Source organism: Lathamus discolor, chromosome 10, assembly GCF_037157495.1.
Source record: "Lathamus discolor isolate bLatDis1 chromosome 10, bLatDis1.hap1, whole genome shotgun sequence".
Taxonomy (NCBI): Eukaryota; Metazoa; Chordata; class Aves; order Psittaciformes; family Psittacidae; genus Lathamus; species Lathamus discolor.
Window position 1 is genome coordinate 19,365,923 of NC_088893.1, and position 16,638 is coordinate 19,382,560.

Here is a 16,638-nt window from a genome sequence, read left to right on the forward strand (position 1 = left end):
GCGACTGAAAAAGGGGAAAAAAAGAAAGGAAAAAAGGCAACAAAAATACCCCAAACACGATGCGGAAGTCAACGGGATCTGAAAAATAACAAGCATTGAAACTCAGATTAACCCCTCTTGGCATATGGAGCAAGCAGCCCCCTCTGCTTGCCACCCCCCCCTGCATCAGCAGCAGCATGGGAGGGAAAGTTCAGGTAATGACAGAATGAGTTCCTTCGAGGGTTCACAGAACCCCAGCCTGGTTTGGGTTGAAGGGACCTTAAAGCTCCTCCAGCTCCAACCCCTGCCCTGGGCAGAGACCCCTTCCACTGGAGCAGCTTGCTCCAAGCCCCTGTGTCCAACCTGGCCTTGAGCACTGCCAGGGATGGGGCAGCCACAGCTTCTCTGAGCACCCTGTGCCAATGCATTTAAAATGGTTTCTATTTGGATGCTGAACTCCAGCTGCAGCTTATGGGCACCTCAGCACCAGTGATGGTGCAGCAGGCGCTGGGGGAGCTCCTCAGGAAACACCTTTGCATGGAAGAGTGGCTTGAAACCAATCCAAGCCCAGCCCAGCCAAGTGAAAATGAAGCCCTGCGCAAAGCCCCTCCTGCAAACCCGCTGGGGTTTGTCTGCTCTGTGGGTGCAGACGGCACCAAGGCACACACAGCGCTGCCCCTGGCACAGCACGGCTGTGGCTCGGGTGTTGTGCTGCTCCCTCCTCACCCAGACACACCACAAACCTTCCCTGCCTTTGTCCTGAGGTTCAGCATCAGTCTGAGACACAACCCTGCTGCTGCACACACTGAACGTGGATGAGAGCATCCCTCTGCAGCCCCCTTCCTGCCTCAAGGAAACACTGACCTGCAGCACTGGGCAGCTCCTCATGGCTTTACCCTGCCAGAGCGGAGACTGAGCTGAGCTCTTAGGCAGAAGCTCTTCCCTGTGAGGGTGCTGAGGCGCTGGCACAGGGTGCCCAGAGAAGCTGTGGCTGCCCCATCCCTGGCAGTGCTCAAGGCCAGGTTGGACACAGGGGCTTGGAGCAAGCTGCTCCAGTGGAAGGGGTCCCTGCCCATGGCAGGGGTTGGAGCTGGAGGAGCTTTAAGGTCCCTTCAACCCAAACCAGGCTGGGGTTCTTGATGAATTCCCATGCATTTGCTCCCTATCCCCATTCCTCCCTCCCAAAGATGCTAAAAAGGAAGAAGAAAACAAAAGCAATAGTCACCGCAGGAGTGCCGGAGCGGGGCAGAGGGGCCAGCCTGCACCATGGAGCACCCCTGGGTTCACAGCACCATAAACTGCTTACCAATGACTGCCATAAACCCCGGACCCAATCTGGCTGCCAGACAGCAGAGAGGTGCTTCTCCAGACCCTGTGCTCAGTGTTTCCCTGCCAATCTGTGCGCTTGCACACAGGTATGAGCGAGATGCATAATCTGCATCATCAATGTGCTGCACTGGCCCTCGGGGAGGAGGGAGCCAAAATGTTTATGCAAGTACAGTAGCTTACTTCATAAATCATGTGTCTGCACAGCTGACAGCCAAGGAGAGCTTTAAGCCTCCAAATTAAGTGTTAATAGCTAAATCCAGCAGTGCTTTAGAAAACTCGGTATTGCTGCAAAGTGAATAGTGTAGGCCTGGAGCTGGGAACTAAACCGAAGGCAAAGTTATCAACAGCACCAGTCTGCAGAAGCAGCCTAGAAGCTTCCCTTGCAGAAGGGGAAAGAAGATGGGAAAGGGGAAAGATGGGAATAGAGGAGAAAGAAAAGAGGAGAGGGGAAAGGAAGGAGAAGATGATTCTCCTTACAGAAAAGCAAAGACTGCAATGAGTTAATGCAGCACGGGATTATGCTTCAGAAACACCAGCCCACTGAAGTCAGCACCCTTCTTCCCTCCAGCATGATTTGCTAAGAGGGCAGGAACCGACGCAAGTCTCAGGTTCACCAAAGGACTCAGGCTCCTGACTTCCCCGTGACTCCAGTGGGAAAGCAGACGCCTAAAGAGATAATCGTGGCCTAAATGGGTTTGCTGAACCTGCGCCAAAGGATCTTTGCATCCAGCCTGCAGCACTTAAATATGCCTGTTTCCCCCCTCTCCTTACCAGCCTCATAATGCGTTGCTTTGAGAAGCAAGTGGTTCTTGTGAGCCACAGGAAAACCTTTCTGGATGGCAGCACATGCTGCCACCCCGAGCCGCAAGGACCTTGCCCAGGCTGAGGCCACGGGCTGGTGCACCCACTGCAAATATAAAGCAGCAAACCCAAAGCAGCCGTGCCAAAGCCTGCAGCCCCGGGGAATTCGTTTATACAGAATGAAACTGGATTTCATTTACCTCGTTACGCTATTAAAGAGCAATATTTGTATCACCATGGAAACCTCTGCATGGAACTGGTGCTCAGACACACGCTCCCAGCGCTGGTTGCGCAACGGCGGTGTCATGTGAACGATCCCAGCGCAGGACGGTGCCAATCCGCAGGGACGTGGTTTCCCCTCCCCAAGCCCGCAGCAGCCTTCCTCATCCCATCCCAGCGCGCTTCCCCAGGAGGAGGAGGAAAAAGCAACCAAGTGGGGTTTGCCCTGTGTGTTCAGGGTTATTCCTCCTATGGCGAGTCGGGACACGCGCCCCTCCCCAGCGCTCCGGCACTGTTTAACTTGGAAGGACAAAGGCGATCGGGCAAAGTCCGCTGAGCGTATCTTGAGGGGGAATGCTTGGGGAAGGACTTGGGAAGACAGCTGGGGAGGCAGGAATGCCGGAACGGGCCCTGGGAGTGAACGGGGAGGAGAGGCAGGGCTGGGGGCAGCGGAGTTGCTGAACTCGTCTTGGGCCCCTGGGCAGGATCGGCGGCTCCAGCAGTCACGAGCTCCCTCTGCTCCCTCTCTTGGCACGGCTCATCCCATCCACCTCTCCCCGCAGCCCCACGTGCTCTCCCTTCCCTGCCTCCTGTCCCTGCGGAACAGATCCTCTGCCCTTCCCAGTGCCTGCCCAGAGGTGAGGTTCTGAACCATAAATGCGGTTTAGAAATACACTGCGCCTGCGTCCTGCAACGACACCTAACCCACAGCGCGCAGGTAGGAAGTGGATTGTAGAGAAAGGAGTGAGTCCTCGGGATCCTTCCCTGTTCCGTACAGCACATCCTGAAGTCAGGATTTTCCTTTTATAACATCAGAGCACTGTCTCCTATAAAGTCTTTGGAAAGCAGCTCTGCACTGGTTGTAAAGGAAGCTCCCCGCCACTCCCATGTGAGAGGAGATGAATCACTTGAAACAGACGGATCTCATTTAATTCCCTCCCCGTGACTTAAACTATGGAGAGAAAATACAGTTAAATGCCAGGGATGTGCTTATCTGCGTTACTTGGTGTAGTCACTGTTGAACAGAGAAGCTCCAGGTACTGATAGCAAGAGATTACAGTGCTGCATTTTACTGTGTGAAAAAGATAGTCCCCTCCTCAGTAGCTGCTTATCTGAAATGCCTTTAGAGTGGAATTTAGAGCGGGGTAAAGGTCCTGCTTTGCCTCACACATCGGGAAAACATACACGAGAGGAGGATTTCCCTAACACGGCTTTGCAATTCTTCTCCCCATCTCAATGGGCCATTTTAAGAGGATGCTGGGAGCTTCCTTTCCACCTAAAGCACAGAAAACCTTCATCATCTGTGTCCTGTTCGCACCAAGCCCTGATGGATACACACACTTGGCAATAGCTAAGAACACAGACTATGACTTCCCATCACCAATACCTGCATTGTACGTGCTTCCGCAGAAGACTTTAGACATTACAAGTCCCTTATCCTGCACTAAGATCTCTCTAAACCAGACACGAGTGCTTTTGAAGACAGAGACGCAAGGAGACAACAGCTCACCTGAACTCATTCAGGGCATCAACAATCCTGTTATAGGCCAAACTCCGCTGACTGGCATCAGCTGATCGGCGACTCATTTTCATAGCCTTGAAAACAATCATTAAGCAAGATAAGTGACACAGAGCTGCAGGAGCACAGAAAATGGAAAACAAAGTCATGTGTTTGACTTTATCTTCCCTGCAACCAGTCATGCAAATAGGGTTTTTTTAAGTGATAAAGTGATGATGCAAGCGCCAACTTTTTTATCCGAGGAAAGACAGGTAAGGCACAGGCATTTGCAGCCTGGGCTGCTTCTCTGCTTGCTGTCATCACTGAAGGCATAAAAGGGGTCAAAGTTTTCACTGCCATGGCAAAGTAACCACTAAGTATTTCCTAGAAGGGAGAGCTGAAGCAAATCTAACCACATACTTGATAATTCAATCTTTGGGGTAAAATAAAGGGAAAGAAAAACCGCTCAGTAGTTACAGCCTGCAATAGCCTAGAGGCAGGTTCTCACCCTGCGATCCACTAGACTCAGATACAGCTGGAACAGGGAGGTCGAGGTGGCCTTAAAAGCACTTTTCCCCTTGGCTGGTTCGGGATTACTGGGAGCTTACAGAGAGAGCCCCAGCGACTGTTCTCACTCTCAGCGATCCCTGCAGTGCAATGCAGCAGGCTCTGTCCTCCCCGTGTTGTGCTTTTACAAGCAATAAGAAACATCACCAAAGATGTTGTGGAGCAAAGCTCTGGGCTGGTGCAATTCCTATACCCAACAGTGAGTTGATCCCGCTTCTGTAGACCAGTAACAAGTGTTAGGAATTCCATCAGACAGGGCTGGGGGAAACAGCCAGCAATACAAGTGCAGGAATCAGAAGAGCCTGCGTTTACCTGTTCTATCGCACTCTTCAGCTTGTTCATGTGGCTCTCAAAAAGAGGGAAGTGGGAGAAGAAGAACTCATTAAATTTGTTGTTTTCATCTTCATCTCTTGAGAGGGAAAAAATAACCCCAATTGCTATCTTCTTCTTCCTAACAATTCCCGGGCTAGGACCAGAGCTGTCATCTGACAAGTTAAAGCTTTCATCCATGGACCTTGAAGCATGAAAAACAGAAAGTTAATGTAATCCACTGATTAAAGTGGTACATTTCCTTTATAATTCAATTCTTGAACATTTAACTTCAAGAAACACCGGCTGTTTGCATGAGTTGTCAAATCATCACCTCTGATGCCATTTTTGACAAGCAACCCTTAACTGATCCTGCAAGCAAAAAAGCTGGAACCAGATTCAAAGAGTCTGTGGGATCAGAGGGTGGTATTTTAGTTCTCTCCCATCTCTGCCAAGAATTTGTGTTTTGAGTAGGATTTTAGGGCTTCTTATCCTCAAAAGCACAGCCTACGGGTTTACATCTTGCTGCAGGCTTCCCAGTTAGTGCAAAACACGGAATGCCACGAAGCAAATGGATCCTAAAAAAGACCAGGCGTTGAGTGCAGCCTGACTTACACCCCTGCGAATACCCCACAGAAAGCAACAGCGAGAGCAGATGTACGTATGCAGGAGCAGAATCAAGCTGACAATGACGGGAAACTCTTGGGCAGGAACCAGCACTCTCACTCCCAGCTCACCATCGAGGGAAGACCCCATTCTCCAAGCTGGTAGTCTGGCTGCGACGCCAACGCCGCTGGTAACTGCTAGCACAGCTTTTGTTAAACGAAGAGCCCGGAGATGGAAACGGAGTGATGAGCAGACTGCTAAGAGATGCTGCAATAACAAGAGGAATAAATAAACATCTCTCCAGAAGAAAGAGTGCTTGGAAAATAACACCAGTGACTAAACGAAGCCCCCTGAGATAAACCGGGGCTGCTTCTCAAGTGCCTCATCCCTTGTTTATCTGCGTTTCTTACCTAAAAATAACCAGTTTATACTAACATTAATAAGATACAAGGGCGAGGCAGTCCTGCAGCTTTACATAACAGACAACACACAGACTGCACCTTGCTCATCGACCCCGAGTATCGGAAACAGATTCGTTGTGGAAAGGAGTAACGTTAATCACAGCCTTTAACAGCCTCCCCAGTCTTAACTGAGTGCCCAATATCCTGAATTTGGGAGGAGGAGAGGGGTGTTGTGGAGGCAAATGCCTGCTTTATCATTAGCATCCTCCTCAATCTGGAAAGGAGACGACAACAGGTATCATTTAGAAACGCTGCAAGCTCATTTGAATATTTAATTTGGCTTGTTTATTTGCAGCAGGCTTTAATAAATTGCTCTGGTGTTGAGATTACCTCCGTGAGGTTCCTAATGCAATCCCCTCGACGCCGACACTTGTGTGTATACATATAGGTATGCATTAATGCCTACATATAGCAAACCAGAACAAGCACACTGCAGCACAGGAAAGACTATCTGATGATGGCTAGATGTCCCAATGAGTATCTTTGGAGTCTACAGCGTTAACACACGGAACAGACATTACCAGATCTCGCTATCCCGCTGTCTCTGTCCTCATTCTGCTCCCTCCCAGGCATATCCATAGGGTTGCTATGAACTGTAAAACAAGAAATAGCGGTTAGCAGGGGAATATACAGTTCCCTTCCTGTTTGCAGATCTCCATGTAATTAATGAAACGAAACCATGCTCATTACTTCAGATCAACAGCACTGCACAAGGCCATCACCCAGAAAGGCTGCTTAGCTGAACAGGCCAAAACGCTCCTCTGAAAAGCTCGTATGTATGTTCCTGTGGTCTATGCCACTTATTTTAGTGCAAACTAGGACTCCGTTCCTTTACACAGATGATTTTCGATGAAATTTCAATGTACCTAAAGGATGTCAGTCACATCGGCAGCACTCAGTGTATAGAGAAAAACAACATCATAGACCAATACAAACACGACTTCATCCACCTACCAGCTTTCTCAGGTATTATATATAAGATTTTAAGAGGATTTTACAGTGCTGCCTTGAAGAAAGTATATGCTTTTAAAGCGAGCAGCACGTTGGTTGTTCAGCTAAGCCATAAGCTGTCCAGATTCACAGTTGCATATAGACAAGATCAAGTGTCTCAGGCTCAATAGTCTTTAAATGTGCTACATTTCACAAACACGTGTGTGAAATAAAAGCTACTCAGCCATGGAAATAAGACCCAGGCACTAAAAGCAAGAAATGTCCGTTTTAAATGAACCTGGATTAGCTTTAATTTGTCCAGTCTGGTTGAAACGAGTCCAGATCAAAACAGCTTCACGCTATTGTGAAATATTATTTCCAGAAAGATGAAATCCACCATTAAAGGGGTGGGTTTCCAACAGAAATCAGCACAAAAGGAGGACCATTAAAATGCCTGCAGTCCTCTGGGGATTTAAAGCACGTAACCAAAAAGGTAAGCGAGCAGGCATGGCTGTCCACGAAACCCCACATGAGGATCTTATTTCCAGGGCCAGACTAGGACTGCCCACGGTTGTGTCACCCCAGCTAGACTAGGCACACAGCACACAGCACACTGCAAACCTGCAAAGAAAGAGGCGCTCCGGATCAGGCGGAGCGGACCTTGCTCTGAGAACGCCCGCCTGGGGCTGCAAAGCTGGGAAAGACCTACATGGCAAAACGTAAAATACACAGGGGAGAATGAGGTTAGTAAAGCAGAACGGTCCGGAGGGAGGGGGCCAGGGCAGGGAGAAGAGAGAAGCCAACATAAATGCAGAGTTTATGCAGGAGAACAGCTCTTACACTTAACAGGAACGCGGATTCAAGGATACGGCTTACAGTGGGGCTATACAGCATTTACAGAACTGAAATAATGGACCCAGCTTTACACTGTCTCCCATACAAGGATGGGGTTTCTCTCCATGGGTGCTTTCTTTGCCCTTTTTTTAAGTTGAGAAATGATTAATTTATGCAGGCTCGAAGCCCAACTGGATCACAAACAGGAGATTCATCGGGGAGTACAATGTTCGGTTTAACAGCCACACTGGGGGGGATGAGGAACAGTGTTGCTGAAGACGACGGGGAGGAAGGGGGAGAAGGCAGGCGGAAATTCATCTTAGTAGAACCAACAGAAAACCACAGGCTCAAGGAGTTGTTCTGAGGACAGTCAGCGCATCAGCTCTGTGAAATGATCGTGTTGGACATCAGCATTAGCTGTCTCTGCAGTCCATTGTAAAAGTTACACCGGGTTGTAAGTGTACCAGGGGAAAAGCGAGTTTGATGTACACAGGAGAAATGCATGGGTATTTTTCATGAGTTAGCTGCCATTCTCTCTCCTAAATCTGAAGTCTTCTGATTTTGGCAAGGGCCTGCAGGGACAGGCCAAGGGGAATGGCTTGAACCTGCCCGAGGGGAGACTGAGCTGAGCTCTTAGGCAGAAGCTCTTCCCTGTGAGGGTGCTGAGGCGCTGGCACAGGGTGCCCAGAGAAGCTGTGGCTGCCCCATCCCTGGCAGTGCTCAAGGCCAGGTTGGACACAGGGGCTTGGAGCAAGCTGCTCCAGTGGAAGGGGTCCCTGCCTGTGGCAGGGGTTGGAGCTGGAGGAGCTTTAAGGTCCCTTCCAACCCAAACCAGTCTAGGGCTCCATGGTTATACAAAATACAAAGGCTGCACCCCAACAGAGGTCCCTGCCATTCTCTCAGCTCTTCACTCATGGAAGGAAAGGATGTGACCACTGCTTATTTTTAAACCAAGGTATCTAAAAAAGGCAGCTTGTAAAGAGTTCCCAACCAAACCACACAGACCCTTCTCCTGTCACAGCCTGGTGAGAGCCAGCGAGTCAGGAGCAGTCCCTGCTGCTGAACACAGTGGTCAGAAACGCTGCAGTTACAGATTAACTTCTTCACCTGCTTTAACCACGGCTCCCTCTGTGCTGAACCAAGAACTGCAAACACCCGCTGTGGAACTGGCTGCAAACCTGTGCAGCTCCGTTACAAAGACAGCTCCAGCATCCTCTTCCAGCAGGCAAACTCATCACTTTTCGCTGCACACCCTTGCACCGAGGTGCCTATACCCAGGCAGTTATGCTGCTTGGTGAGCAGGTGTCCTCCTCACCCCAGAGCTGGGCACAGATGACCCTGTGGCACTGGCTACATCTAAATCATAGTGAGCCCATGCCTAACAGCTGTGTTAGCCGAATTTGAACTCACAGTTTAGATCACACTGGTGATACAGCAAACTTTAGCCAAGTGCAAACCACAGCAAAACCCTGGAAGCTGATGAAGTGTGTTCTTCTCTAATCTTAGATTGGGCACCTCATTCACTGCTGCACTGCGAAAAACCACAACTGAAGCCTGAAAGGAATACTGGATCTTAAGGAATAATGCATCTCTTCAGCTTTCCTGACTTAGTAAATTCAGGAAGCATTTAATAAATAAGATTCTTACAACTTTAATTGGCTACCCTTATAAACGGGAATGATTGTAATGGGGTATACAGCTTTCGAACCCAGAAAGCATTTAAGCTCATGTCAAAGCCAGAAACCCAGTTAGAGTAACTCAGTCATCAAGGTCACTCCTTCCTTCCAAGCCTAGGGAAGTGTGGTTTACAGACAGCAATGTTCTGGAAAGCAAATGTCAAAAGTAGCCCCATATTCCACCTGCTACAAGAGCCATTTGCTGGGGAAGTGAACAGTCTAAACCAAGGGGAAGGGAGAACATGCTGAAGAACCCCTCAGGCTGCCACACTGGACAACCAAGCACAGGATCTTCTTATCGGCTCTTTTCCAAAGGGAAGAGCCAAGACCCCTCCTTCTGTTATCTGATGTTCATGGAGCCTTCACCCACAGCACCTCCACAAAGGCCAAGAACCAAGAGGCTCTTCCAGACTGCCTAGCTTCCATGGTCAGACAGTGAGAAAGAGGAGAGAACAGAAGATGTTGTGCCCGATCTGATCAGAGCTGCAGCCCAACTGTGCCAGGTTAACTCTGGTTCAAAACACGCAGCCACATGTGCTCAGGTGGCCAGAGTACAGGAGAGAACGAAAATGATTAACAACATAAACCCATGGAGCTGAGCCAGGCAGAACCCTTCCTGCCTGATCTGAGATACGCTGCTCAGGGAGTTCTACAGGCTGGTATTTTCCATCCTCTGTATTTGAACTTAAGTGCATCTCAATATTTCTACTATGTATTTTATATACACATACACAGCTTTATGTACTGAACCACTGCCAACTGCTTGAACTGTATGATCCATTCTCCTTCAAAGCACACCAATTTCCTCTTATACCTTCAGCTTTTTTTCACTATCTGATTCGATTTTGAAGACTTTCATATCCTAGAACCTATGTTACTCAGTTAAAGATACCAGGAAATCAAATCTGTTTGTAATTACCTATATTCCCAAGAAGTCCATTCACAATCGTACTGTGGTCAGGCTTTAACGTATTGCTGTCTTGATTAATGAACTCAAGACTGTCCTGCAACCTGTAACCAACATAAAACATCCAACAGAAACAGTGATTTGCATTTCAGTATAGTGGTACTTCATTACAGCCTGAATGGAACAGACAAGATAAGAACACAGGCTTCCACCAGAAGAAGCTTTCATAGCCTAAGCCACGTTCTCAAGTGGGTCAGTTAATACACACAAAATTAAACCCCGAACCCTCTGAAGCCAGATAGTTTTATAACATCTTTTCTTCATCTTGGACTGAATTCCCTAACCCCAGTGTTCTGTCCTCATCCCTTCTCCTCTGGTGGTCGCAGGTGCTTTTATACAATATCAAGCTTCACCATATCAGCATTGAAGGAATGGTTCGTTCATTCACTTAAAGCAAACCGAGGCGCAGGCAACTGTAAGGGAGAGGTGAGGACACAAGTGATAGAATGTAAAGGATCAAGGAACAATGAGTTCTTTTCCTAGAGAAAGTATCTGGAGGGTCCAAATAAAGTCTTCTGTGTTCTTACATTCATCTGCTCATGTGCAATAGGTACAGTTTGCAATGGACTCACGTATTCAGACTTCCGTAGATGCTGCTTCCAGTGCGAGCTGTGAAAACCTTGCTGAGCATGAGCTGAGGAGGTGAGCTAGAGGACAACAAGGAAGACGTCAGTTAGAAACACAGCGCCAAGACAGGCTTTGCTTTCCATTGCACAACCCTCCAGGCTTTATAGACCCGAACAGCCTTTTGTGTCAAAAGTAACCGCAGAATAACTTTAAAGCAAACCCAGAAATTCCTTTTGCTCTGTACTTGTGGCATTCAATTCATTACATGGTACACTAAGGAGTAAGTCTTCTGAAAAGAGCAGCAGTAAAACATCAATCTTACCGGATCTGGTGAATCTTCAACGTGGAGCCCTTATAGCTCATGGCCACAGAGCCAAACATCATCTCTCCAAGCATGTTAGCATCTGAGGAACACCGAGACCCCTGCAAAACAAGCCCACCAACATCTGGCTTTGAGGATTTTAGAAGCACATTCCTATTAGCAACATACAACTAAGGAAAAGAGTCTTTATTTAAAAGATGAACATGCAAACTATCTTGCTATCCCACTGCTGAACACACTAAATTGACCAGCTCAATAAAGACAGTGATCTTCACATTGGCAGTGAGCTAAACCACTAAAATCACCAACAAACCTAACCCAGCATCGGGGTGAGAGGAAGCAGATTGCAACTGCGCTGAGTCAGGGGACTAAAATGCTCACGTGTTGATAACACACTTTACTGAACAAGAACCATTAGGCTTAAACCCTGTGTCTGCTTGACAAGAAGAACCACAAGTTCCCTGGAGCTGTTACAAAGCCTGTGCACTGGAGCCGAGTTGGGGCAGTGCTTTCTTGACACAGACCGATGGATAACTTATCCATGGATGCATCTTTCCCTGGTGCTCCTGTGATGTACCACCAAAGAGTTAGCATGATGCGAGGCTTAAGCTGTGCTTCTCGGCTGGTGAGAGCTTGCTGTAAGGCATGCTGCTAGGCACAGAGGAGGAACCCCACTGTGCCACATCACAGGCTAGAGCAAATACTGCACACAAAACCTAGAATTAAAAGGTTACTCAGGGCAATCAACTGGAGACGATTGCTCAACTGACACTCGTCTTGTCTGTATGCTTTCAATGACTGAGATTACTGCCCCTTCATCCAGGGCTGTTTCATCTCTAAATAGGAACATTAGTGCTGGGTCTCCATTTGTGCCTTGGCCTGGACAATTTAAAGAGCCCGGGCAGTTCATGGAATCATAGAATGAAGGACTGGTTTGTGTTGAAGGGACCTTAAAGTCCCTCCAGCTCCAACCCCTGCCATAGGCAGGGACCCCTTCCACTGGAGCAGCTTGCTCCAAGCCCCGGTGTCCAACCTGGCCTTGAGCACTGCCAGGGATGGGGCAGCCACAGCTTCTCTGGGCACCCTGTGCCAGCGCCTCAGCACCCTCACAGGGAAGAATCTATTCCTAGTATCTAGGAACAGCTTAAAGCCATCCCCCTTGTCCTGTCACTGCATTCCTTTGTCATCCTTCCAAGAGGTTCCTAAATCCAGTCACAGAAATAATCTTGTGTTTGGAAAATGCCAAATGCCGTATCTCCATATCCCTTACCCAAGCTCTGAACTACCAGGATCCTCACCGAGATTCCTCCACAGGCTTGTTATATATCTAATACTTTGCCTAGCATCAGTGAGCCCAGAGCATGACCAAGGCCAGGGTGTCCACTGTGGATTCCTACCAGCAGTATGGAGTCCTATGGGAACGACCTCTTGATGGTTCTGCTTACACCAACCCACAGAACAAGGGCAGGAACAAGGCAGCATGAATCAGCCAAAAGGCAACGCACTTGGAAGACTTCTCAATTTTTAGCTCTTCTCAAGCACTCTCAATTACGATGATGGTGCTTCAGCAGACTCCTGCTAACCTCTGAAATCTGCTATCAGTGCAGGAAAGATAGGGGCTGACTCAAAGGAGCAGCCCCAGCTATAAAGATGAGGATAATACGACTGCCAGGTTTGTCAGTGTTCACATGACGGGGCAAAATCCGATCATTAGCTGGGTCTCAGAGAAATTCCCCTCTTTCCTCCCGGGATACCGTGCACTGGAGGCAGTACTGGAAAAACGAGACTTCAGAATCAGTCAGGATGAGCCAGCAGCTCCAAGGAAGCATAGGCACAGACATTAATGGCTCTAGGAAATGACAGGTCTGGCAGCGCCATGAAATCCTCCAGGAAGAACACTGCAAATTGCTACAGCCAAACGTTACGATGGGCGTTTTTAAAGCTGTTGCACATCTCCAATGGAAGGACTCATCCTGAATAAACGTCAAGCTCTTGATGGTTGGTTTTGGCTTCAACTTTCTGCTGTGGTGAGGATCTCATTCTAAAGCTGAGGAAAAAAAGCTCTCGGCTAAAGTATTGATTTTCGTTGTCAAGCAATCGAATTAAGAAAAGCAAGTGAAAATCAGCTGCTTTCCAATTCAGTTACAGGGGTTCCCCTTTCCTCCGAAACAAGCACTGCTAAAGGCAAAGGGTAAGATGCACCCATGACCTGTTTCAGTCTGGCATTTCATCTGCACTTAATTTTACCATGCATAACAGAAGACGCACATGTTTAATACATGTAATATGGAAACACTGCTACAGCTCAACAACGTGGGCCTTTAATGCTGCGAAAGAAAGGTCACTCAAGACCAAAGCAGAGCGCACTCAACTGAGGAAAGGGGTGAAATATCAAAAACCCAAACGAAAAATAGCCAAGGAACGTGTGGCAAAAAGGGCACAACCTCCAGCACTGACAGCCTGGACACCCACCGATGCTCCAGGTCAGATTTACCAGCTCACACAGAACCTGATCACAAAATACAGCCAAAGTGTGTGTTGATGTGCATTAGCATCTTAGAGGCAGTTCAATTTGCATGATTTGGAAATTACGTTTCTGAATATATTGACACCATTTAATATTCCACTTGCTGCTTGTATTGTCTTAGCAATAACTAAGTACAGATGGCAATTAAAAGTGCAGGACAAATAGATGTCAAATCATGATCAACAAAGGAGAAGGACTTTAAGACAGGCAGGTACTGGGGTAACACTCATCTCATACACGCAAGTTATCGTGGGCAAGCTTGGAACCGCATTCAGCTTCATCTTAATGGATTCTAATCACATTTCTGAGGGATCTGGATGGGACATAATTAAAAATAGGGAAGGCTGGAACAAAGCCCTGTGTTTCAGCTCACAACGAGAGTTGCTCGTACACAGTCCAAGCGTATTTAAACAAGGAAACATAAAGAACTATTTAAAAAGTCCCATAGCATTGTATTATTTGAACTTCCATTTTATAGCTTTCGAAAGCAAACAAGCTAAAGGGGCTATAAATACTACAAGTACATGAAGCATCTCCTGAGGTTTCACACGCAGCAGTTAGAAGATGGGGAATGCCGGGCTGAGTGATGTCTGCGCAAACTTACTCCAGCCCTCCTGCACGCATGACGCTGACTTTTAGTGTGCAGTAAAGAGCTCTTGTATTTACAGCTCTCTGCTCCCTCACTGGGACACCTGGAAGGAGCAGCAGGTAGTTTACAACAGATACCCACCAAAGCTGGAACCCTCACCGCTTTCTGAGCGTGTCACGTAGCCGCGCATCATTTCAGCTCAACTCACTCAGGTTTTGACTAAGTGATACGTGTGAGGAAACAGAGACTTGAAAGGGAAAACTTTCCACAGCCTTAAAATACACCATCATGCCGACCACTGAAGTTGATTTCCTTTAATAACATTGACCATTGTTTGCACAGAGCCTGGCTCAGTAGGAGAAACAATTTCTGGATAGTGGGGGGCATCATTTTTCTTGGTCAGACAATGCATGAAGGAGGTTATTCTGTGCTGGGAGGAAGCTGCTGACAGAAATGGCTCTTCCTTTCAGAACCGCAGCTAAATGCCCTTCCAGGAAGGGAGGACTGGAAAACAGATCTTCAGCCACCTTAGGAAAGCTGTGGAAAAGAGTGTGATGAGACAAGAGAAAACAAGAATACGCAGCTCGCCAAATCGAGCGAGAGCTGTCGCGACACTGAAAGGTTCTTCATTTATATCCATGGAGATTAAGCCATCAGTAGTACTGTACTGCAGAACAGGTTGTGGAGATAGCAGCTTCCCTCAAACACACAATTACTTCATTACAAAGAGTGGAAGGGCTTAGTTCTATTTTAGGGCGGCTTAATATAAAACACTTGTGATCCATGGAAGGAGAGATGACAGAAATATATCCGTGTCAGATGACTCCAGCTACTCTCACGGCCAAAATCTCTTATGTAAAATGTAACTCAAGCACACCGAATCCCTTGTTATAAAGCTGTTACACAGCCTCTCCCTACAGACAGTGCTTTTCTCTGTTATCCCCCTCGTATTCAGCAATGAAGTAAAATAAACTACCTTACCTATACCAAGATAAGGCATTTGTGCCAAGTCTCATCGTACCGAACCAGTGTTATCACTCGGGTCATGAGACAGAACAAATGCCCTGGAGAAACCTCCGCCATTCAAGCACATCCCGAGAGAACCAGCTGGTTGGTTTTACACTTGTTCAACCCCGAAGCGACCGAATTAAACATTACTGACTCAGAACCAAAGTCAGATTTTGACTGAAAACTGCTTTCCACTGCCAGCCTCCGATTTCAAGCCCTTTACAACATTCAGTACCTCACCTGGCACTGGTATTTGACACGGGTTATGCAAAAAAAACAAAGGCGAAAGTGACTCACCTGGTATTTTGGGCATTGCTCTTTTGGATCAGAGAACGAGGAGGATGAATTGATCGAACTATCCAAGGAAGAAGAGCTGTCTCCTCCAGGCTTCAGTTGGCAGCACTTCCCAAACACTCGCACCTGAGCATCGCTGCAGAGTTTCTGAAACACAATGTATGGGACACGCTAAGATCCGTGATCTGAAACCACTGCTTAGCAGCACTGTACCTACCTGTTTAGGTAAGGTATTTAACAGCTCAAAGGTTTATGCCCCAGGAAAACAGTTAACAGAGGATTTATTAGTGTCTCTTGCAGCCTGGATGTACATGAGAAGGCTGATCTGTGAGCCAGGAGCAAACAGGTCACTCCAGCTCCATTTTCCCAAGTAACCATCCCTCTCTAAAGCTTTGCAAATGACTTTTTAAGACCCAGGATTAGGAGAAAGGATGGTACCAAAGCATTTAAAGGCAGGATGGCAACAACAGGCTCCAGCTGCCTTCACCTCACTCCCTGTGCGCAATGGGGCAGAGGTGACCCAGCGGTGTGATGGGCACAGATCCTGACCAGGAGCAGATCATCATGTACAGGAAAACACACTGATTAGGAATAACTAAACAGGAACACCACAGGAAGATTCATGTCACAAGGATAACCGAGGAGAAAAGATACTGTTTTTACAGATCTCTCCCTAGCTGTGTCTTACTCCCCATGTCATATCAAAGAGTGGCACAGAGGTGACACGTTCCTCTTGTTTGCAGCACAAGGGAATTGTGAGGCTGAAAATGGCCCAAGCTGAACAACACAGTCAGTGTTACAGGGAAGCTAGAGAAGTGTCACAGAGCGATGCAGAAATGGTCCTAGGAGTGATTTATGATGGAGATGCAGGCATAAAGCATAGCATAAGAGGGAGTCAGGAGGGCTTGGATGGGGCAGGAACACAGTGGCAGGACCTGTGCCAATTGTGCACACACAGTATTGGCCATCACTGGCAATAGAGATGCTTCACTACTGTTTTCTTCACTGTTTAAAAACATTAGTGATTTCCCCTGTGAATCTGGCATCCCAAGGAGAAACAGCATCCGTGTTAGGCAATGCCATTTGAAAAGGCATTAGGCAGCCCTCTTCACCTAAAGATCTCAGTGTATTTAACATGTACTCATTACATTTCAA

The 16,638-nt window shown here is 47.7% G+C and overlaps 1 protein-coding gene across 5 annotated transcripts in view; it reads right to left on the reverse strand.

Moving 5' to 3' along the window:
* The window catches only part of FNIP1 (folliculin interacting protein 1), a 70,065-nt gene that overhangs the window by 14,082 nt on the left and 39,345 nt on the right, over positions 1–16,638 (reverse strand). For 4 of the 5 annotated variants that reach the window (XM_065691031.1, XM_065691034.1, XM_065691035.1 and 1 more), the window contains exons 3-11: positions 15,487–15,630; positions 11,066–11,166; positions 10,749–10,823; positions 10,129–10,220; positions 7,321–7,404; positions 6,291–6,362; positions 5,440–5,575; positions 4,706–4,907; positions 3,839–3,924 (exon numbers count right to left, since the gene is read on the reverse strand). In XM_065691031.1, coding sequence (XP_065547103.1) covers positions 3,839–3,924; positions 4,706–4,907; positions 5,440–5,575; positions 6,291–6,362; positions 7,321–7,404; positions 10,129–10,220; positions 10,749–10,823; positions 11,066–11,166; positions 15,487–15,630 — 992 coding nt within the window. The remainder of the gene's footprint in view (positions 1–3,838; positions 3,925–4,705; positions 4,908–5,439; positions 5,576–6,290; positions 6,363–7,320; positions 7,405–10,128; positions 10,221–10,748; positions 10,824–11,065; positions 11,167–15,486; positions 15,631–16,638) is intronic. The other variant, XM_065691033.1, reaches the window with a different exon arrangement.